The 25,007-nt window shown below is 43.9% G+C and overlaps 1 protein-coding gene across 1 annotated transcript; it reads left to right on the forward strand.

The window, feature by feature from the left end:
• The first annotated feature begins 3,666 nt into the window (after nt 1-3,666).
• Nucleotides 3,667-12,686, forward strand: LOC115129024 (gonadotropin-releasing hormone II receptor-like). The gene is made up of 3 exons (XM_029659167.2): nt 3,667-4,191; nt 11,749-11,950; nt 12,268-12,686. Exons 1-3 carry the CDS (start codon nt 3,667-3,669, stop codon nt 12,684-12,686), a joined length of 1,146 nt encoding a protein of 381 aa, XP_029515027.2.
• Nucleotides 12,687-25,007: the final 12,321 nt, after the last annotated feature.

Genomic DNA, 25,007 nt, shown 5'->3' on the forward strand with positions numbered 1-25,007 from the left:
GTCTAGAGTTTTTTTCCCTCAGGTTGCACATTTAACATGCTAGTTGAAATTAGGTAAAACAGATGTAAGTTTCCCTGCATTAAAGTCCCCTGCCACTAAGAGCTCAGCCTCTGGATGAGTATTTTCCAACTTGCTTATGGCCCTATACAGCTCGTTGAGTGCTGTTTTAGTTCCAGCATCAGTTTGTGGTGGTAAATAGACAGCTACGAAAAATATAGATGAAAACTCTCTTTGTAAATAATGTGGTCTACAGTTTATTATGAGATACTCTACCTCAGACGAGCAAAACCTTGAGACTCCCTTACGATTAGATTTCGTGCACTAGCTGTTATTTACAAATAGACACAGACCTCCACTCCTTGTCTTACCGGGGGCAGCTGTTCTATCTTGCAGAAGGACCGAAAACCCTGCCAGCTGTATGTTATCCATGTCGTCATTCAGCCACGACTCGGTGAAACATAAGATATTACAGTTTTTAATGTACCGTTGGTAGGATTGTCTTGATTGGAGCTCATCCATTTTGTTATCCAATGATTGCACGTTGGCTAATAGGACTGATGGTATAGGGGGTTGACTCATTCGCCTACGATTTCTCAGAAGGCAGCAAGTCCTCCGCTCCCCTTTTTATCCTTCTTTTCTTCAATCAAATGATGGGGATTAGGGCCCGTTCCCGAGAAAGCAGTATATGCTTCTCGTCGATACTCGTTAAAGAAAACATCTTCGTCCAGTTTGAGGTGAGTAATCGCTATTCTGATGTCCAGAAGTTTTTTTTGGTCCTAAGTGACGGTAGCAGCAAATTTCTGTACAAAATAAGTAAAAAATAAGTTACAACGCAAAAAAACGCACAAATAGCATAGTTTGTTAGGAGCAGGTAAAATGGCAGCCATCCCCTCCATTCTTCCAATTCTTCTCACAGCTGTGTCAAGTTGCATGGATGTCCTTTGGGTGGTTGACCAATCTTGATGCACATGGAAAACCCAGCACTATATGCACAAAAACATTATTTCTATCACATTTGGTGCACAAATTTGTTTACATCTCTGTTACTGAGCATTTCTCCTTTGCCAAGATAATCCATCCACATGACAGGTGTAGCATGACAGGTGTAGCATATCAAGAAGCTGATCAAAAAGCACGCTCATTACACAGGTGCACCTTGTACTGGGGACAATAAAAGGCCACTCTAAAATGTGCAGTTTGGTCACAGATGTCTCAACTTTTGAGGGAGCGTGCAATTGGCATGCTGACTGCAGGAATGTCCACCAGAGATATTGCCAGAAAATAGAATGTTAATTTCTTACAACCGCAGACCAAGTGTAACCACGCCAGCCCATGACCTCCACATCCGGCTTCTTCGCCTGCGGGATCATTTGAGACGAGCCACCCGGACAGCTGATGAAACTGTTGGTCTGCACAACCAAATTTCTGTTAGAAACTGTCTCAGGGAAGCTCATCTTTATGCTCGTCATCCTCACCGGGGTCTTGACCTGACTGCAGTTCAGCATTGTAACAGACTTTAGTGGGCAAATGCTCACCTTCGATGGCCACTAGCAAGCTGGAGAAATGTGCTCTTCACGGATGAATACCGGTTTCAACTGTATCGGGCAGATGGCAGCGTTTTGCTGATGTCAACCTTGGCAGTGGGGTTATGGTATGGGCAGGCATAAGCTACAGACAATGAACACATTTGCATTTTATCAATGGCAATTTGAATGCACAGAGATACGGTGATGAGATCCTGAGGCCCATTGTCGTGTTGTGGGGGTGCTTTGCTGGTGACACTGTCTGTGATTTATTTAGAGTTCAATGCACACTTAACCAGCATGGCTACCACAGCATTCTGCAGCAATAAACCATACCATCTGGTTTGCGCTTAGTGCGACTATCAATTGTTTTTCAACAGGACAATCACCCAACACACCTCCAGGCTATGTAAGTGCTATTTGACCAAGAAGGAGAGTGATGGAGTGCTGCATCAGATGACCTGGCCTCCACAATCACCCAACCTCAACCCAATTGAGATGGTTTGGTATGAGTTGTACCGCAGAGCAAAGGAAAAGCAGCCAGCAACTGCTCAGCATATGTGGGAACTCCTTCAAGACTGCTGGAAAAGCATTCCAGGTGAAGCTGGTTGAGAGAATGCCAAGAGTGTGCAAAGCTGCCATCAATGCAAAGGGTGGCTACTTTGAATAATATAAATATACAATGATTTGTTTAACAGTTACTGGTTACTACATGATTCTATGTGTTATTTCATAGTATTATTTCATGTGTTATTTCATAGTTTTGATGTCTTCACTATTATTCTACAACGTAGAAAATAGTACAAATAAAGAAAAACCTTGAATAAGTAGGTGTGTCCAAACTGGTACTGTATGTATGACCTGTTGAACCTGCCTAATTCAGAAATTAAGAAGGGTGTTGTTAAATGGAACATTACTGAAGAGAAAATAATTGATCCACCATTAGCTTAGCAGTTGGTGTCCCATCTATAACCTATTATTTATACTGGATTATCTATATTGCCTTAGCTATAAAGCTTTTTCATAATTTAAAATACTGCAGGTGTTAAGGAATATTACTGAGGTCAAAATAACGGACCCATCATTAGTTTCCTTTGCAGCTGCAAAGGAATACACTGGCAAACTGTATATCTGCTGCCAAACCGTATATCAGCTGGCAAACTGTATATCATCTGCCAAACTGCATATCATCTGCCAAACTGTATATCCTCTGCTAAACTGTATATCATCTGCTAAACTCTATATCTGCTGCCAAACCGTTTATCAGCTGGCAAACTGTATATCATCTGCCAAACTGCATATCATCTGCCAAACTGTATATCATCTGCCAAACTGTATATCATCTGCCAAACTGTATATCCTCTGCTAAACTGTATATCATCTGCTAAACTGTATATCTGCTGCCAAACCGTTTATCAGCTGGCAAACCTATATATCATCTGCCAAACTGTATATCATCTGCTAAACTGTATATCATCTGCTAAACTGTATATCTGCTGCCAAACCGTTTATCAGCTGGCAAACTGTATATCATCTGCCAAACTGTATATCATCTGCCAAACTGTTCATCAGCTGCCAAACCGTATATCAGCTGGCAAACTGTATATCAGCTGCCAAACTGTTCATCAGCTGCCAAACCGTATATCAGCTGGCAAACTGTATATAATCTGCCAAACCGTTTATCAGCTGGCAAACTGTATATCAGCTGCCAAACTGTATATCAGCTGGAAAATTGTTTATCAGCTGCCAAACCGTTATCAGCTGCCAAACCATTTATCAGCTGCCAAACCGTATATATCAGCTTTAGGAGGCTGAAACTGCACTTAGACAGTAAGCTGGCAGTGTACCTGTGCTCCTATATTCATCATCCTAAATGAATTATTAGTGCCAAGAGAATGTTGTCCTTGTTGGGCCAATGTTACATTAATTAATGTTTTCACTTAGAGCCGTTGAAAATGATCCGGCTGGCTAAATCTGGCACATTTATAGAAATGTTGACTAATGTGCATTGTCCCTTTCAGATAAACCAAATCAAGTAAAGTGAATCACTTTGTACAGTGATTTCTTCCTATGAAAAGCTCATTACAAATGAAAACTATTATGACGATAAGGATAATGATTTTATTCCCTTCTTCCTCCTAGGATGTCGGATGACAGGATGTCATCGGCGACTCCAATGTTCCCAGTAGTGAACTCCTCTTTTAACTCCTCCCTCCCTCCATCATTCATGGACTGGGAGGCTCCCACCTTCACCGCCGCTGCCCGCGTCCGCGTGGCCGCCACCATGGTCCTCTTTGTGTTCGCTGCCTTCTCCAACCTCTCTGTGCTGTTCAGCGTGGCACGGGGCCGCGGGCGCCGCCTGGCCGCCCATCTCCGTCCACTCATTGCCAGCCTGGCCTCTGCAGACCTGGTGATGACGTTCGTGGTGATGCCGCTGGATGCGGCGTGGAACGTCACCGTACAGTGGTACGCCGGTGATGCCATGTGCAAGCTGCTGTGCTTCCTCAAGCTGTTTGCCATGCACTCGTCTGCCTTCATCCTGGTGGTGGTCAGCCTGGATCGCCACCATGCTATTCTGCATCCGCTGGATGCGCTGGATGCCGGACGCAGGAACAAGAGGATGCTGCTGGTTGCCTGGGTCCTCAGCTTGCTCCTGGCCTCCCCACAGGTGGGTGTACATATGGTAGCCACTACATTGTTCTCAGACTACAACATATCAACATGGATATTCATTAGTAAGTCTTGTATTTCTCTCTTATGTTAGGAAGTCAGTGGTCCACTTGAGATTTCTGTTACTAGCCTGCTATCCACACTGATTATCACTCCATTTCATTATGGTTTCCCTTCACTGAATCACCTTGCGCACGCATGCATTCAATGAATAATTTGCGCCTATGTCTGTAACGTTTATGCATAACAAATCGGTCGATAACAGGATCACCTTCCACAAATGTTGCCCAACAAAAATATTTTGTTGGGCAACATTTGTCCACATGAGTTGTAGATAAAACGTTCCTTTATTTTCTTAGAGGAATACTCTCTAGCCGGTCCAAGTGCCCTTCTAATGGAACAGGTCCAGAATGAATCAGTGTATTGGAGCAATAGTGAAATGGAGCGCTATTCTGTTTGGATTCTTGGCTAGTAAGACTGCAGGGCAGCAATCGAGCTTAAGTTGTTCACTGTCTTCCTCACACAATAGAGCATACTGTCAGTGATCTGCCAATCAAATTAAGTCCTATGGGTAGGTGGGTGGTGCATTGTTAGGAAATAATCTCTCAGTAAAATAGAGAGCATTCAGTGTATTCAACTTTAATTCTATAGGACAAGCACACCAGCTCTTGATTGATGGCTTTAGTAATGTGAGTTGAATGGCTTAGAAATGGAAGCAGCTAAAGCAGTTGTCAGCTTGGTAACAAAGTGTTGCTATGATCAAATAAAATGGTCAAATTGGCTCAGGAGGTCACCTGTATAATGATAATAGTCCCACCTCAATCCAAACAGTAGGGCTGTGAATGACATAAGCCTTTACCCACCCTGACAAGTAGGGAGAGAGAGAAGGCAGGGAGGGAGAAAGAGATTGTGTTCACTCAAATGTAAGTACTGTATATCCAAAAATATGAGATGTATTGTCAATTGGTCTTTAGAAACAAAGCATGTGGATTTATGCAATTTTACTCATATTCAAATAATTTATTTATAATAATTTATAATTTATTGTATTTCATGCCAATTAGCACTGAATTTGATTAGAATTTTAAAAAATGTGGGAGTAGATTTTATTCCATGCTCACAGATGAATTTGTAGTCGGACGTACAGTACTTTGGACACTCCATCAATTACAGTTCATAGTTGAAGGTCTCCTTACACTGCACGAAGATAAAATAGAAATCTAACCATGCTGGAAAGGAAAGCTGAGTGTTCCCTCCTTGTTTTTACTGTCACAGAGAGAGAGTTTCCACAAATCCAATCCCCTTAATGTCAGAGTCTCGTAGAGGTGACCTTTCTGGCTGTAAGTGGATGCGACCTTTGAGGTGCTAGTCATTAACTGGTGTTCCAAATGAACAGGAAGAAGGGAAAACACAGAACTTCTGCTGTAGGAAGAGGGACAGAGGGAGAGACACAAGGCGGGGGAGCCAGTCGAATGTGGAGAAGGGACAGATGTTAGACAGCTTAAGACAGGAGGTTTGGTGGTGAGTTGTGGACAGATCAATATGCCCCTTTCCCAACCACACGCTTGACATGGATGGTCATTCCACAGCAAATGCATGTTCCTGGTTAAGAAATTACGGCAAGCCATCTTATGGTGACTAAACACAGCACTGTTGACTCTGTGAAGAGTCCATCTAATTTACTAAGCACCCACGCACGCACGCAGGCACATACGCACACACTTTACATTTTGAGTGTTTCCTTGTTCATGCATACTAATTGACCAATGACTTGGTGGAGATGGCAAGCGGTTAAAGTAATTCAGCACAAAGCATGGTTGAATAAACGTTGTTTCCACGTCATTTAGAGATGTGATGATGTTGACTCAATGTGGGAAACGGATTGGATTCGTATTTTTTTCACCCAACTTTTAACCTAAATCCAATGATATGGTCTTTTTTTTTGTTGAATTCATGTTAGTTGACAACTCTACCAAATGTAAATCCAAAGTAGACGTTGAAATGACGTGCCCAGCGGGAGGTAACTGCAGGCCGATTTAATTAGCACTTCAATACAGCAGAACATTGGCAAACATCCTCATCAAAAACAGCGCCAAAAATACAATAGTGAAGTGAAGCTATCCCAGCTGGCAAAACTGGTTGCAGTGAAGTTATTCCGACGTCATGGGTGTATACTATTTTTAAACTAGCCCAGAAAGAAACATTTACATAGGTGTAATATCTCTGACGTTTCTACAACCAGAAAACCAATTTACAATCATATGTCATGATGATAAATTATGTCACCAACTTTTCCCTGCTATGATAGCTATAGATATGAGGAAATTATGATGGAATGTGTTACAAGGGAAGGGAAGTTATTGTCATCTGGTTCACTGTGCCATTGTGTTGTGTGTAATTATAGGAGATTAGTGTGTCTGATAGAGGTGTCTGAAGAGCTGACAAAGCCAGAGAAAATATGCTAATTAACATTGATGTGTCACACCTCAGGATATGACCCAGGGATAGAATGGCATGCAGGCTCAGGACAGGCAGAAAGGTCAGAACCGGGAAGACTCGAAAACAAGAACTTGAGAACAGGAGAAAAAGGAAACACTCTGGTAGAAGACCAGAAGACCAACAGCAGTGGGGCTAAGTATTTTAGAGATTGGGAAAGGGCCGATAAAGCAGGGGAAAGTTTACGGGACTCAACCCAGAGGGGTAGATCCTGAGTGGAGAGCCATACCCTCTGCCCGAAATTATAGCGGGGAAGCGGGGTCCAGTGGTGGTCCGCCTGTCACCCGTACATGGAGGTGGTTGAAGAGTGGACGGGCTCTCTTCCAGGCATGCCGAAAGTGGTGGACGAACATCTGGGCCGAGGGTATGCTGACTTCTTCCTCTTACTCAGGGAAGAGTGGAGGCTGGTAACCCAAGGAAAACTCGAAGGGCAAGAGACCAGTGGCCGAGCAGGGAAGGGTGTTGCGGGTGTACTCCACACAAGTTGCTGATTCCAGGTGGTGGGGTTGGCAGAGACGAGGCAACGAAGAATCGTCTCCAGGTCCAGATAGGCTCTCTCCGACTGGCCGTTAGAGTGGGGATGAAACCCTTGAGGACAGGCTGGCCGATGACCCAATGAGGGTGCAGAACGCCTTCCAGAATCGGGACGAGAACTGAGGACCACGATCAGAGACCATGTCAACCAGAAGTCCATGGATCCGGAAGACATGCTGAACCAATAGCTGGGCCGTCTCCTTGGCTGAGAGTAACTTGGGAAGGGGAATGAAATAGGCGGCTTTGGAAAACATATCCACTACCATAAGGATGGTGATGTTGCCATCAGATGGAGGGAAACCAGTGACAAAGTCCAGGGATATATGAGACCAGGGGCGGTGAGGAATAGGGAGTGGTTGTAGGAGGGCTGCCACAGCTTGAAGCAGAGTCTTATTCTGCATTCACACAGTGCGTGTGAGTGACAATCGTGGAGACGCCAGGAACCTCAACTCAGGCTCGTTGGGCTCTGTTGTTCACTCATTTTAATTTTACCATCTCCTACCACTCTGGATCCAAGAATGTGAAGCCTGATGCCCTTTCTCGCTTGCATAACTCCGCAGCTACACTGTCTGACACAGAGACCATCCCCCCTACCTCCTGTCTGGCAGCTACACTCGTCTGGGTTATCGAGAACTTGGTTCGCAAGGTGCAGCGTTCCCAGACGGACCCGTGAGGGGGCCTGGCTAACGAGTGAACAACATATCCCAACGAGCCTGAGTTGAGGCCCTTGGCGGTGCAGAGATATTTCAGATTCTTATGGCCAGTCCACGCTAAGAATGGATGTTCCGCCCCTTCTAGACAGTGTCTCCACTCCTCCAGGGACATCATGACTGCATGAAGTTCCCTATTTCCCACGTCGTAGTTCCTCTCAGCGGGATTAAGACGACGGGACAGGAAAGGGCAGGGATGCAGCTTTTGGTCCTGGGCAGAAAGCTGGGACAGGACGGCCTCAACTCCAACGTCCGAGGCGTCGACCTCCAACATAAGCTGACGGGATGAGTCCGGATGAATTAAGATGGAGGCTGTAGTGAATCCGAAAATGCCCAGTCAGCAGCTTGTGAGCACATGAACTAAATCTTGGGTGAGGTGAGTGCAGAGAGGGAGGAAGCCAGCGTGCTGTAGCCCCCGATGAAGCGCCGGTAGAAATGTGCAAATCCCAGGAAATGTTGAAGCTGCACTCTCGATGTGGGATGGGGCCACTCCACCATCGCTCTCACCTTGTTAGGATCCATCTGAATGTTCCCTGCAGCGATGACGTATCCCAGAAAAGAGATTCACATTTCTCATCTTTAACAAACAACTGGTTCTCCAGGAGGTGCTTGAGGACTTGTTGGACGTGGAGAACATGCTCTTGAGCCGAACGGGAAAATATGTTTTGAGGTAGACTAACACGAAACTGTTCAACATGTCACGGAGCATGTTGTTGACCAGGGCCTGGAATACTGCGGGAGCGTTGGTCAGTCCGAATGGCATAACCAGGTACTCATAGTGCCTGCTAGCTGTGTTAAATGCTGTCTTCCATTCGTCTCCTTCCCAGGTGTTCCAAAGGTCCATCTTCGAGAAAATGGTTGCCCCCTGGAGAGGCTCGAAAGCCGAGGAGAGGAGTGGTAGAGGGTAAGGTATTTTTACTGTGATGTCATTAAGGCCCCGGTAGTCGATAAACTGGTGCAGGGCCTTTTCCTTCTTCTCGACAAAGAAGAACCCTGAGCCAGTCGGGGAGGCGGATGCATGAATGAACCCTGCAGCCAGAACCACAACCACTGTCGTGACCTGACACTCGCAGGCTGATGGGAACAGTACTGTCAGTGACCCTGCCAATAGAGCATCCGTCCAACGCTCTGGCTTCCATGGGAATGGAGAGGGGTTGTGTGGAGAGGCCCAGCTCCGACACCAGGGTAGCATCCATAAAGCTCCCATCAGCCCCAGAGTCCATGAGCACCCGGAGAGATTTAGACTGGTCACCCCACAGCAGGGTAGCATGGAGAGGAGTATGAGTAATGGGAGATGGGAGACTCCCTGTATGGCCCACCAGCGTACTCATACCTACTGTACTGATGAGCCTTGTATTTTGTTGGACAGGTGGATATGTAATGTCCTGAAGTACCACAATACAACTTTTGGAGCTCAGTCTGCGTAAACATTCCTCAGGAGACAATCTAGCCATGCTCAGTTGCATGGGCTCCGGTGAAGATGAGTCGACAGTCCTCGATGATTCCCGAGGGAATGCATTCGTTGGGGACTTCCGGGATTCTTCGGAGGCGAGGGGGAACCCGTGAACAAGCGCGTGTGGCCAGGAACAGACCTCTCCCTGCTGCATTCCCGTAACCGCCCATTGATCCTAATGGTCAAGGCTATGAGGGAGCCGAGGTCCATGGGCAGCTCCCGGGCTGCGAGCTCATCTTTAATTCCCTCCGATAGTCCGTGAAGGAAGGTTTCGAACAGGGACTCCAGGTTCCAGGCACTGTCGGTGGCCAACGTGTGAAAATCTACCACGTAGTCTGCCACACTACGGGAATCTTGACGCAGCCAAAGTAGCTTCCGAGCCGCCTCACTCCCGGATACCGGAAAATCGAACACCTTCATGAAATCCACCAGACTAAGACAAACGGTGGATTGCTGCTCCCACACTGCCGTAGCCTATGCGAGCCCCCTCCCGGACATCAGCATTATAAGATACGCTATCTTCAAACGATCCGAAGGAAACAAAGAGGGCTATAGCTCGAAGATTAGGGAGCACTGGGAGAGAAACGCCCGGCAGGTTCGTTTCTCTCCACAAGGTTATGAAGTAACTCCTCATGTCTTCCAATGGTGGCTCCTTGGAGGGAGAGTGTTGCAGAGCTGGTCCGAGTCAGGCAACGAACAAACCGAAAACGCGGGTATAAATACACAGGGGATAATGGGGAAAAATAGGAGCCACCTGGTGGAGGATCGAGACAAGCAGAAGACAGGTGAAACAGATCAGGGTGTGACAATGTGTGTACTAGTGCTGGAGGAAGTGGAAAACAGCTAGCAAGAAGAACATTTAACATTTTACATTTAAGTCATTTAGCAGACGCTCTTATCCAGAGCGACTTACAAATTGGAAGTGGAGTGGAGTGTATGACAGTCTGTCATTAATCAAATTAATTACTGAGAATTGGTGGAGGAGAACACAACCTGCCATAATGCATAATGCCAACTATAATGTTTGATGGAGGCGGAATAATGGTCTGGGACTGTTTTTCATGGTTCTAGGCCCCTACACTATACAATGACATTCTAGACAATTCTGTGCTTCCAACTTTGTGGCAAAAGTTTGGGGAAGACCCTTTCCTGTTTCAGCATCACAATGCCCCCGTGCACAAAGTGAGGTCCATACAGAAATGGTTTGTCGAGATCAATGTGGAAGAAGTTGCACAGAGCCCTGACTTCAACCCCATCGAAAACCTTTGGGATGAATTGGAACACCGACTGCGAGCCAAGCCTAATCGCCCAACACCAGTGCACAACCTCATTAGAGCTCTTGTGGCTGAATGGAACCAAGTCCCCACATAAATTTTCCAACATCTAGTGAATATCCTTCCCAGAAGAGTGAAGGCTGTTATAGCAGCAATGGGGGGACCAACTCCTTAGTAATACCCCTGATTTTGGATGAGATGTTCAACGAGCAGGTGTCCACAAACTTTCATTCATGTAGTGTATCATAACACTACTATATCATATCACCTCTGGTGCAGAAACTGTATTGAAAGGAATCATCATTCTAACAGATTAGAATAGATTGATTTTGTAATAGATTTGTGATTAGGTCATTAAAAGGCTCCTGCATGCGCGTCATTCCTTTGTAATTATACTTTTCCTCACTCCACTGACTGAACAAAAATATAAACGCCAAAATGTTACTGAGTTACAGTTCATATAAGGAAATCAGTTCATTTAAATAAATTCGTTAGGCCCTAATTTATGGATTTCACATAACTGGGCAGGGGCGCAGCCATGGGTGGGCCTGGGAGGGCATAGGCCCACCCACTTGGGAGCCAGGCCCAGCCAATCAAAATGAGTTTTTCCCCACAAAGGGGCTTTATTACAGACAGAAATACTCTTCCTTTATTTCTGATGGGTGCTACATATCCTCTACCCAGTACAGCCAGAGAATGGGCACCACCCTCTGAGGGCTTGATTCAATCCGTATCACAGCAGTTCAGCGCTATAGCGCTATTGAAATTTTAAAGTAATTTCTGATTGAGCCAGCATAGGCAGCGTTTACTGTGAATGCAGTCTCCAAGGATGCAGAAACATTGCCTTTAAATTTCAATCACTCTATCTCGATTGAATTGAGCCCTGAATCTCATTTGTCTCGAGGTTTCTTCCCTCTAGGGAGATTTTCCTTGCCACTGTGCTTTAGTATGAATAGGTCCAGTTTACTTTAAAGACCTTTGCGACAACTGTTAGAGTCAAAAGGGCTTGAGATGATACATTTTATTGATTGATTGATATACCTTTATCATGATTTCTCACTGCCCCTTTGTCTCTCTTTCTCTCATAGCTGTTCATCTTTCGAGCAATCAAAGCAGAGGGAGTGGAATTCACTCAGTGTGTGACGCATGGAAGCTTCCACCATCGCTGGCAAGAGACGGTCTACAACATGTTCCACTTTGTCACGCTTTATGTGTTCCCCCTGTTAGTAATGAGCTTCTGCTACACCCGCATCCTCATCGAGATCAGCCGTCAGATGCACAAAGGAAAAGGTGTGTGTGTGTGTGTGTGTGTGTGTGTGTGTGTAAAAGGTGAAGAGACTGCACACTTCATTCTTTGCTCCCATGTGATATATTTGACTATTGAACATTTTGACAACACATACTTGTCATATTTAGGGCCAAAATGTGTTACTGTCTGATCAGAAAAATCTCATATTTTTGTACATCTAGGACAAATGAATCAATAAAACAGAGGCAGGTCCTGGTCGGGTCACATGGTCAGGAAGACTCAGGGCATCACAACCTTCAATTTACATAGTACTATTCCATTTCTCCTCACAAACTGTGTATGTCTGAAATCACTCCAGATGGGGCGCCATGCCTGAGGCGAAGTGGCACAGACATGATCCCCAAGGCCCGAATGAAGACCCTGAAGATGACCATCGTGATCGTGGCTTCCTTCGTGATCTGCTGGACGCCCTACTACCTCCTGGGTATCTGGTACTGGTTCCAGCCGGCCATGCTTCAGGAGACGCCCGAGTATGTCCACCACGCCCTTTTCGTCTTCGGCAACCTCAACACATGCTGCGACCCAGTGATATACGGCTTTTTCACGCCCTCCTTCCGGGCCGATCTGGCTGATGTGGTCCACTGCTGCTGCCGCTGCCGATCGCAGAACATCTCCCCAAGGTCCCTGGACCGCCTGGCGTGTCGGAGGGTCAGGGCAAGCGGTGAGGCAGAGTCTGATAACCCCAGTGGCGACCAGCCAAGTGGAAACCTGGGGTAGATATCGGTGGGCCTCTTGTTTAACTGCATTGTAAAAAAAAATACAATTGTTGATTCAACCTACAATTGTAAGACAACCAGCTGCAACAGGATTGTGAGGTTGCTCAAAATTTGTTCACTCGACTTTGAATTTTTGGTTGAGTGAACATATAATTTAACTTGAGAATATATTCTACTTTATTTGCATATTTCCCAGAGAAATGTTCATATTTCCCAGCCTTTCGAGTGAATTGTAATTACCACCCATGGCTGTATTTGTTAGCTACAGAAACATGGTTGTTGTGTTCAATGGTTTTCAGTACCGTAGCCTTCACCAAGTGAGTGTCTAAGTGAATATGTTATCTTTAAAATTCAACTATTTATGACAATACATTACATAAATCATAAGGCCTTTCTCTGAGGGCCTAATTAGACCCTAACACAGAAGTCTGAAACTCCTAATTTACAGGCCAAATCAAACCTACAAATCACATTATGCTGGCTTGCAGTGATGTGTAATCCCTATTGGAATCCAGACAGAGTGAGGATATCCAACAACTGAAACTTTTAATCACACGCAACCTGCATTCAGAATGACTGCGGGGTAGGGAAGATTTATTATTGAGACTACCTAAATCATATAAACTATCTCAGAAAAGTCCAACTACTAACAGATTGGATAAGTTTCGAAAAATGTATGTTATTTATGTTTGTGTAGCATAAGATGAATCAACCAATCAAAAGTACATGCAAAAACACAGTTATTAAAACAAACAATTCTGAAAATTAACCCGCAGGAGAGCATGCTGGGAAATATGATAATGATGGCATCGGTTTGAGTTTCTCAACAAGCTTTTACAAATTCAGCTGATTTCACTTCAAGCAGAGATTGTTGAGTAAACACACTTAAACATTAGCTCAAATTGTTGTATTTCTGAAGTCCACTCAACTAACAGAATAATGCTGATTAATCAAATGGTTAAATTACATATTTTTTTACAGTGTGTGGTATACAGATGATTTTACTCCCTGAACTCTTTAGTGCCCATTTCCCAGACACAAATTAAGGGTTCTATTCAATCTGTATCGCTGAAATTCAACATTATAATGTGATTGAAATTTAAAGGTATGGTTCCCGCATTAGCATTCACGGTAAAATTACCTTTACATTTCTATTGCGCAATCTGTAACGCTTCAGCGATACAGATTGAATAGAGACCTAAGACGACTTAATCAAACGCGTGGACAATGGAGACTCCATTGAAAAAGCTTTTTAGTCTTGGTGTGTGCTTCATCTGGACCAGGAAAACTGGCCCTATTTCCTGTGTCACATACAGCTACACAACGCTGGGATAATTTAAGAAAGGATTCGAGAACATTTACCCGTATTACTGAGGGAATCTCGCCAGTTCCACTATGAATGTAAAGACCTCCAGTGTCTTACACAAAAGACTCAAACACTTCCTTTCAACCAGTCTCTGGGAGAATATCTAGTTAACTTGTACCTTCGATTAATAGTCCATATCTTCACTGAATTACATTGCACTTTGAGATTGCAGTGAAGACCCTGTTTGCAGTACATGAGATCATATTTACAGAACAGTGCAGACTTCCTAGAAAACCGCTCTGCTTCTGACACGAACCAAACAACTCTTATGTACGCAAGGAAGATCATATTTATTACCAAATATTTTGGACCACATACTTTGGGACTTTGGCCAGGGAGGACAGAACTTCAGGACTTCTCTTGAATTTCTGTCCTCTGGATCATCTCACTGGAATTACATCAAGATGAACTGGGCACACTTGACATGCATTGTTGAACCAAACACTCATTACAACTAATTCCCGAGTAAGTCTGTCCACAGGCTTCATTTATTTTTTAAATTGATGTAGTTCTGTCCTCGAGCTATTCTTGTCTATTAATGTTCTGTATTATGTCATGTTTCATGTTTTGTGTTGGACCCCAGGAAGAGTAGCTGCTGCTTTTGCTACAGCTAATGGGGATGCTAATAATATAAAGACAGAAAATGTGTTGTGATACACTGTTTCTAATAAATGTTTACCGCTTTAGTCAAAGGGAAGACATTCACAATTTAGGTCTCCGTGGAGCCAGCGACGTTATCCGGTAGCCCCAGAAAATCAAACTCCAGTGAGTAGGCAACTGGTCATAGTTTAAGTGATGTTTTTATTATTTAACCTTTATTTAACTAGGCAAGTCAGTAAAGAACACATTCTTATTTAGAATGAAAGGCTACCAGGGAACAGTGGGTTAACTGCCTTGTCCAGGGGTCACCCCTGGTGGGACAAAACCATGACTCATCAGTGAAGAGCACTTTTTGCCAGTCCTGTCTGGTCCACAGACGGTGGGTTCCTGCCCATAGGTGACGTTGTTGCTGGTGATGTCTGGTTAGGACCAGCCTTACAACAGGCTTTACAAGCCCTCAGTCCAGCCTCTCTCAGCTTATTGCAGACAGTCTGAGCACTGATGGAGGGATTGTACTTTCCTAGTGTAACTCGGGCAGTTGTTGGCATCCTGTACCTGTCCCGCAGGTGTGATGTTCGGATGTACCGATCCTGTGCAGGTGTTGTTACACGTGGTCTGCCACTGCGAGGATGATCAGCTGTCTGTCCTGTGTCCCTGTAGCGCTTTCTTAGGCTTATCACAGTACAGACATTGCAATTCATTGCCCTGGCAACATCTGCAGTCCTCGTGCCTCCTTGCGGCATGCCTAAGGCACGTTCACGCAGAAGAGCAGGGACCCTGGGCATCTTTCTTTTGGTGTTTTTCAGTAGAAAGGCCTCATTAGTATCCTCTTTAGTATTCTAAGTTTTCATGAATGTGACCTTAATTGCCTACCGTCTGAATGCTGTTAGTGTCATAACAACCATTCCACAGGTGCATGTTCATTAATTGTTTATGGTTCATTGAACAAGCATGGGAAACAGTGTTTAAAAACCCTTTACAATGAAGATCTGTGAAGTTATTTGGATTTTTACGAATTACCTTTGAAAGACAAGGTCCTGAAAAAGGAACGTTTCGTTTTTTGATGAGTATATTTTTCTCTCACCCATCTACACACAATACCCCATAATAACAATTTGAAAACATGTTTTTAGAAATGTATTGAAAATGAAATACAGAAATATCTCATTTACATAACTATTCACACCCCTGAGTCAATACTTGTTATAATCAACTTTGGCAGTGATTACAGCTGTGAGTCTTTCTGGGTAAGTCTCTAAGAGCTTTTTTGAACTTTATTTTTAAAGTTCTCCAAGCGCTCTACATTTGGTTGTTGATCATTGCTAGACAGCAATTGAAGACTTGCCATAGATTGTCAAGTCAATTTAAGTCAAAACTGTAACTAGACCCCTCAGGAACATTCATTGTATATTAGGCCTTGTGTTTAAGGTTATTGTCCTGCTGAAAGGTACATTTGTCTCCCAGTGTCTGTTGGAAAGCAGACTGAACCGGGTTTTCCTCTAGGATTTTGCCTGTGCTTAGCTCTATTCAGTTTCTTTTATATAAAAAAAATAGTCCCTAGTCCTTGCCGATGACAAGTATACCCATAACATAACTTTAGTGCCTTATTGCAAAGAGGATGCATGTTTTGGAATATTTGTCATTTATTTTAGTATTGTTGATCCATCCTCAGTTTTCAAACATGACTCTTTTTAAAGTGTTTTCATAGTGAAATCCCTGAGCGGTTTCCTTCCTCTCTGGCAACTGAGTTAGGAAGGACGCCTGTATCTTTGTAGTGACTGAGTGTATTTATTCACCATCCAAAGTATACGTTTGGATAACTTCACCATGTTCAAAAGGGTATTCAGTGTCTGCTTTGTTTTATTTTTTACCCATCTACCAATAGGTGCCATTCTTTGCGAGGCATTGGAAAACCTCCCTGGTCTTTGTGGTTGAATCTGTGTTTGAAATTCACTGGTCGACTGCAGGACCCTACAGATAATTAATTGTATGTGTGGGGTATAGAGATGAGGTAGTCATTCAAAAATCCTGTTAAACACTTTTAATGCACACAGAGTTGCTAAACTCATGAACTTATTTACGCTTGCCAAAACAAACATTTCTAAAAACAAAATTAAACTTTGACATTATGGGGTATTGTTTGTAGGCCAGTGACACAAAATCCATATGTAAGCCATTTTCAATTCAGGCTGTAACACAAGAAAATGTGGAAAAGTCCAGGGCTATGAATACTTTCTGAAGGAACTGTATGTGCAGGATTATCACACAAAAAAACACATTGCCAAATTGTATTTAGGGTTAGGGAAAGTAGTTGAAAAGTTGCTAATTAGCTAAAATGCTGAAGTTGTCCGTGATGAGATTTGCTAGACGTTGGGTTGCTAGATGTTTGCGTTATATGGCTACCCATCAACCCTGACCAACCACCCTACTTTCATATTTACCTTAAGTAACCATCTGTCTTATGTAATCCTACGAAATGTAACATATCATACTAAATGGAGTATCTCAGATTTACATACAGAGTAATATTAAATGCTCTGAGACCAGGTTAGGATAAAGGGTTGGTGGGTGGCAGGCAGGTTGAATACAGAGAAAAACATGACCTTAAAAAAATCCAGAAATGTGTAATTCTTGTGCAATATATATCTATAGGCTACATTGAGGTTTTTCTTTCATTATTTTAGGCTATCTGGTATTCGTGCATAAGCATAAACTTCAGGGCCTAACTGTGCGCATGCCGAATAACCTACAATCACCAAATTATTTTGGGAACGGGCAGAAAAAGTTCACTTCAAACAGTAATGTTTGGAAGAAAATAAAGATTTAATGTTTGTGAACTGGTAAAAGAGGATGATGGCAGTGCCAGCTATGTTATGTGTGATGATTGTGAGGGCTATACAAATTCAACAAGATGGGGACTTCCAATAGTCCTATAGCACGTCAAGGAAACTGTACAGTAGCTTACTGTTCAAATGGGTTAAATGGAAACTGAAAACTGGACACAGACTGTAGGTCTATAACTTCTCACATACATAGCCTCCTTCACATAGAGTTGATCAGGCTGTTGATAGTGGCCTGTGGAACGCTGTCTCACTCCTCTTCAATGGCTGTGCAAAGTTGCTGGATATTTGTGGGAACTGGAACACGCTGTTATGCACGTCGATCCAGAGCATCCCAAACAGGCTCTTTGTCTGGTGCGTATACAGGCCAGGACATTTTCATCTTCCAGGGATTGTGTACAGATCCTTGGGGCTGTGCATTATCATGCTGAAACATGAAACATGAAGTGATGAATCATGAAGTGGACGAATGGCACGACAACGGGCCTCAGGATCACGTCATGGTATTTCTGTGCATTCAGCTCTGGTGGACATTCCTGCAGTCAGCATGCCAATTGAACGCTCCCTTAAAACTTGAGACATCTGTGACATTGTGTCGTGTGACAAAACTGCACATTTTTAGAGTGTCCTTTTTATTGCCATCAATAAAATGCAGCTGTGATCTTTTTCCACCAATTGCTCTTTTGACCAATCAGATCAGTTCTTTTGCAAATAATTGGGGAAAATATCAGAATTGGTTTGCCTGTGTGAACACAGATTTTTACCATCTGTCTCAGGTTACACCTTTAATAAGCAACCCATATTTACCCCCTTTTATACAGTTACTGTTATGTATAAAAAATATATATTATAAAAGGTATTTGTGAAAAAAGGAGTACACTCCTTTACCAGCTGGTCCTGCTAGAAAATGTGTGATCAAAGACTAACCTACCCTTTAAGGCTCTGCGAGTCGTTTCACATTTTATTGGTCATTTGCAGGGGGTAATAGTTCCATACTCTCAGCTGAGATCGTGTACTGTCATTGAGCAACGTTGAAATAGTAATGGGGGAAAAATATTCCTTGGGGGAACAGCGGCTGGGCAAAATGGAGCAATGTTGGATTTATGAGAGACGTCACGTGTGCAAGTGAAAGTGGCCCAGGAAACGAATAAGTGGCAATTGCATTTGCAGATACACGCCTCAGAGTGACTGAGATGTCACTGTGGGCGCACTGAGTTCACATTCAGTCTCAATCTCAGACATTCTTATTTTATATTCTCTCCGTCTCTCGAAGACTCTCAGGACGTGTTGTGCCACATTATTTTTCGTCAGCTCTGTTCCTTTCTTGCTGTGACATTGAGCTGTGCTTACTTTCTGGTTTTGAAAATCAAGTTATGTTAAGCTTCCTGTCTTGTTGGAACATTGAGCTTTGTTCAATTTCCTGTCTTGTGACATTGAGCCCTGTTCAGTTCATGGCTTTGTACGGCTGTAAGATCAAGCTAAATTCAGTTTCTTGGCTTTAAATATCGAGCGGTGTTCAGTTTCCTGCCTTCTTGTGGGATTGACCTGTTGACCAGTTTCCTGCTTGTTGTGACATTGAGCTGTTCCATTCATGGTTTGGTAGGGTCCAGCTGTGTTGAGCAGGTGCTCTGTAGGAGCACAGAGGCACTTAGCCCCTTAAAGCTCAGAAGCCTTGTTCTCTCTCAGCTGGAGGTGCTGGATTTCTATTTCTAGACCTCTTAACACCTCAGGTTCCCTGTTTCTCAGAGAACTGAACTGGCTCTGTAAAACCATTGCTTACAATAGTACCTTCTAGTGTATAGATGAAATCCTTATTTACAGACGGGGATCCAAAGGGTATCAAAAGCCTTGTGAACGAGGAGAACAAACACAAGTTAAGGATTACTGAGGGATTGTCTCTTGATGCCGTTAATTTAAAATGAAAAGTGGTGCTTAGATCTGTATTTTAGATTTGGGGTGGCAGGTAGCCTAGTGGTTAGAGCGTCGGACCAGTAACTGAACGATTGCTAGACCAGAAAAGGTATGTTGTTCTGCCCCTGAACAGTTAACCCACTGTTCCTAGGGTGTCATTGTAAATAATAATTTAACTGACTTGCCTAGTTAAATAAAATAGTGTAGTAAGGAAGTTGTATGGAACATTAACAAAGACAGGCAGATTATGAGTATAGAAGCGTATGGGCCACTTATCCAACAAGGAGGGGGACTGACATTTGTAACCCGATTCAGGAAACTAGGCATATGTCGCAAGTCAAGACTTCACAGGAGAGTTGTTTGAACATAAAAATATTTTTTTATCAAAATGCGTTTTTTGGCAGAAATGCCTACTGGAACATGTGCACTTTCATGTGCCTTAATAACAAACTTGTATGCAATCTGTAATTACGAATACAATTGTTAATTACGAGCCTTGTTGGTTAAGCCACAGAAAAAGTGAGCAACCATCCCAATAGCAATGATTGGCTGAGATAAGGAGTGGGCTGGACATGCCGAGAGAGGATTTCGGATTGGTCTGCCATTTTGAGGGCGTCTTTCTTTTGAGCTCATCAGTCTGTGTTGGTAATCCTGTTGAACGCAGATTTTTTAAAGAATGTATTGTGTAGTGGAGCTGCATAAGTGTTGCTCTTAATTTTCTGTAGGATCAAGTTTTGAAATCAGTGGAATTAGAGTATGATAGATGGAGAAAACACCTGTCTCCGGATTACATTTTCAAACTAAGGTCAACCGTGGTATGGCATTCCTGACAGGGAGAGGCGTCCATGATGCATGTTAATGTATGCAGGTAAAATAGTCTGGCGTTAGCTAGCTGCATTTTCATATATTCCATGTTTCTACTTTTGACAGAAAGGTGTTTCATTTCATGCTGAAGCGTTCTGTTAGCTAGCTAACATTAGCTGGCTGGCTCCCTAGCTGACGTTATTTGTTTCCCAGTGCCGTTTGCTTTTCTAGTTAGAGTCTAATGTTAGCTAGCTAATGAAAAGTTTCCACTTTGTTTGTTGTTTAACTTTGTTCATTGTTGTTTAACGTTAGCTGGCTGGCTCATTAGCTTATGTTACGTGTTACGAGTATGTGATCTTAAACATTGTTAACCTAGCTAGGTTCATTGTTTAATGGTAACTAACTCACTTTTGTACATTGGGCTGGTCCGTACAATTGACCTTATTTTAGAGCCCAAAAAACGTAATACTTCCAGATCAACTGTACTATCAATACCATTGTAAAGCACAATTTCTCCCCTTTCCATCAAAATCAACGACAAGACCTTCATGATGCCCGGCTCTGCATGATTGAAGAAGGCAATGAGCTCCGTCTGCTCTTTTTAAAAATGGCGGGTGGGGAAGCAAAACCTACTACGTGATAGTGAAACGGGGAGATATGTCGTGTGAGGAAACGGCTTTTTTCACCCGATCTGTCCAATGCATCACCTCGTAAATAAAACACTATAAAGAGTTTAGATAATGTGTCATTACATACCTATTTGAAGGTTTGTGTTGAATTTGAATCTGTTTTTTAAGGCGGCGCTAAAATTATCTTCAGAAGTAAACAGCAGCTGTCGCAGCTTTTGAGAGTCCTGATGGTTTGCTGTGATGTACAATGTACAATGTACAATTGACTAGGTATCCCCCTTACCCCTTACCCTGCCCCCTTTCTTGTTTTTAAAATAGAGAAGTGCTACCCCTGGTGGAAAGAGGCTGTACGGTACAACATTTGTTGCAAATGCGTGCCGTACGTTACGTCGTGACACGTCGTAACGTACCGCGTCAGAGGGGTCAGTTTTTTAAATATTTTCTCGAATACTATTAGTCCATTACAATGTCAGTCAACGCTGAATTTAAACTTAGCTCACACCCCGGATTTTGATGCAACACAGTCGCTACAGCTCCATTTAGTTTTCATTGCAGCCTCGTTTGAATGCTGCAGTTGCGCAAAATTGTACGGAATGGGGTTAGTCACTGTTACCTAGCTAGCTATATGTCTTAAGCTAAAGTGTACTGTTAGCCAGCTAGCTAATGTTTGCTGGCTCCCTAGCGGACGTTATTATTAGTTTCCCAGAGCTGTTTGCTTTTCTAGTTAGAGCCTAATGTTAGGCAGTGTTGGCACTTTGTTCATTGTTGATTAACTAACGTTAGCTGATGTTAGCTGACTGGCTTGATAGCTAACATTACTTGACGTGTGTACAACACTCGTTGAATATGGCCGTTGACAGTAAACGTCTGCAAAAAAGCGTAATGAAATTGTTGTTTTCACGTTATTCAGAGGTAAACAAATCATCAGCCAGAGCGTCAAGTGTGCGCTCCGAGAGCGAAACGAGGTGGGTGGGGCTAAATCTTAAGAGGATGTGAACGATGCTGAATGGGTGTAGACAAAGAAGAGCTCTAGATACCAAAACATTCAATGGCGATTTTCTCAAAATTGAGTTTACAAGTTGATCAACTTTCAAAGCAGAATTACTTTCCCATTGGTCCTCAAATGCACTGTCTCTACTTTTATCCAATGTAAAAAACACCACTTCAGATTTTGCTACGACCGAATCCAGTTGGTGAGTCCCATTTTGAGGTGGCAAAGCTACGATAATGTTTATACACAACCCATAGCATCCCGGACTGCTTTTTCTCCACCAAATCTCCATATCTCCGGATTCCTACCGCAAGCTCTGAAACTTTCACCTGGATCAGCGCAGCTAGCTCCTATCCGAGTGACTACTCCTGGCTAATGTCTTTGTCCCGGAGCAAGAACCAGTTAGCCCGGCTAGCTGAAGAGGTCCATCAGCCACCCCTTGGGCTACAATACCTATTTTGCAAATTGGCCTGGACCCTTTTACTGCCTACACTGAGCCCTGCCGATCCATCACGACTGGTCTGCCGACGTAACCGTCCGAAGGGGCTACAACAGAGTCTTCCGTTGCAACGTCCCCCTAAGGCCCTTCTGCTAGCCTGCTAGCCCCGGCCCGCTAGCTGTCTGAATCGCCGTGTCTCCAGCTCGCCTAGCTACTCACTGGTCCCTATGATCACTCAGCTACATTTGCCTCTCCCTAATGTCAATAGGCCTTGTCCATTGCTGTTTTGGTTAATGATTATTGTCTTATTTCACTGTAGTGCCTCCAGCCCTGCTCAATATGCCTTAGCTAGCCCTTTTGTTCCAACTTCCACACATGCGGTGACCTAACGTGGTTTAAATGGTGTCTCTAGAGACAAAACCTCTCTCATCGTCACTCAATGCCTAGGTTTACCGCCACTGTATTCACATCCAACCATACCCTTGTTTGTACATAATGCCTTTAATCTATTCTTCCGCGCCTAGAAACCTGCTCCTTTTACTCTCTGTTCCGAACGCACTAGACGACCAGTTCTTATAGCCTTTAGCTGTACCCTTATCCTACTCCTCCTCTGTTCCTCTGGTGATGTAGAAGTTAATCCAAGACCTGCAGCGCCTAGCTCCACTCCCATTTCACAGGCGCTCTCATTTGTTGACTTCTGTAACCGTAAAAGCCTTGGTTTCATGCATGTTAACATTAGAAGCCTCCGCCCTAAGTTTGTTTTATTCACTGCTTTAGCACACTCTGCCAACCCGGATATCCTAGCCGTATATGAATCCTGGCTTGGGAAGGCCACCCAAAATCCTGAAATTTCCATCCCTAACTAACATTTTCCTACAAGATAGAACTGCCAAAGGGGGTGAAGTTGTAATCTACTGCAGAGATAGCCTGCAGAGTTCTGCCATACTATCCAGGTCTGTGCCCAAACAATTTGAGCTTCTACTTCTAAAAATCCACCTTTCCAGAAACAAGTCTCTCACCGTTGCCACTTGTTATAGACCACCTTCAGCCCCGAGCTAGTGCCCTGGACACCATATTTAAATGTATTTCTCCCAGCTATCTTCAGAGCTTGTACTGTTAGGTGACCTAAACTGGGACATGCTTAACACCCCGGACGTCCTAAATCTAAGCTAGATGCCCTCAATCTCACACAAATTATCAATGAACCTGCCAGGTACAACCCCAAAATCCGTAAACATGGGCATCGTCATAGATATCATCCTGACCAACCTGCCCTCTAAATACACCTATGCTGTCTTCCACCATGATCTCAGCAATCACTGCATCATTGCCTGCATCCTTAATGGGTCTGCGGTCGAACGACCACCCCTCATCACTGTCAAATACTCCCTAAAACAATTCAGCGAGCAGGCCTTTCTAATCGACCTCGCCCGGGTATCCTGGAAGGATATTGACCTCATTCCGTCAGTGGAGGATGCCTGGTTATTATTTAAAAGTGCTTTCATCACCATCTTACATATAGATTCCCCAGGAACAGATATAGCCCTTGGTTCACTCCAGACCTGACTGCCCTTGATGAGCACAAAAACATCCTGTGGCGTACAGCATTAGCATCGAATAGCCCCCGCGATATGCAACTTTTCAGGGAAGTTAGGAACCAATATACACAGGCAGTTTGAAGAATCTAGCCTATGCTTTCCTAACAGAGATTTGCATCCTGTAGCACAAACTCCTAAAAGTTCTGGGACACTGTAAAGTCCATGGAGAATAAGAGCACCTCCTCCCAACTGCTAGGAAACACTGCTGGGAAACACTGTTACTACCGATAAATCCACGATAATCGAGAATTTAAAGAAGCATTTGTCTACAGCTGGCCATGCTTCCCCCCTGGCTACCTCTACCCCGGTCAACAAGCCTGGACCCCCCATGGCAACTTGCCCAATTATCCCACATTTCTCCTTCACCCAAATCCAGATAGCTGATGTTCTGAAAGAGTTTCAAAATCTGGATCCCTACAAATCAGCTGAGCTAGACAATCTGGACCCTCTCTTCCTAAAATTATCCGCCGCAATTGTTGCAACCCCTATTACTAGCCTGTTCAACCTCGCTTTTGTATCGTCTGAGATCCCCCAAAGATTGGAAAGCTGCCGTGGAGGGGAGACACTCTAGACCCAAACTGTTACAGACCAATATCTATCCTACCCTGCCTTTCTAAGGTCTTTGAAAGGCAATTTAACAAACAGATCACCAACCATTTCGAATCCCACCGTACCTTCTCCGCTATGCAATCTGGTTTCCGAGATGTTCGGCAACGCTCAAGGTCCTAAACGATATCATAACCGCCATCGATAAGAGACAATACTGTGCAGCCGCATTCATCGACCTGGCAAAGGCTTTTGACTCTGTCAATCACCACATTCTTATCGGCAGACTCAACAGCCTTGGTTTCTCAAATGACTGCCTCGCCTGGTTCACCAACTACTTCTCAGACGGAGTTCAGTGTGTCAAATCAGAGGGCCTGTTGTCCGGACCTCTGGCAGTCTCTATGGGGCTGTCACAGGGTTCAGTTCTCGGGCCGACTCTCTTCTCTGTATACATCAATGATGTCGCTCTTGCTGCAGGTGATTCTCTGATCCACCTCTACGCAGACGACACCATTCTGTATACTTCTGGCCCTTCTTTGGACACTGTGTCAACCAACCTCCAGACGAGCTTCAATGCCATACAACTCTCCTTCCGTGG

The sequence above is a fragment of the Oncorhynchus nerka genome, linkage group LG4, assembly GCF_034236695.1.
Source record: "Oncorhynchus nerka isolate Pitt River linkage group LG4, Oner_Uvic_2.0, whole genome shotgun sequence".
Classification (NCBI taxonomy): domain Eukaryota; kingdom Metazoa; phylum Chordata; class Actinopteri; order Salmoniformes; family Salmonidae; genus Oncorhynchus; species Oncorhynchus nerka.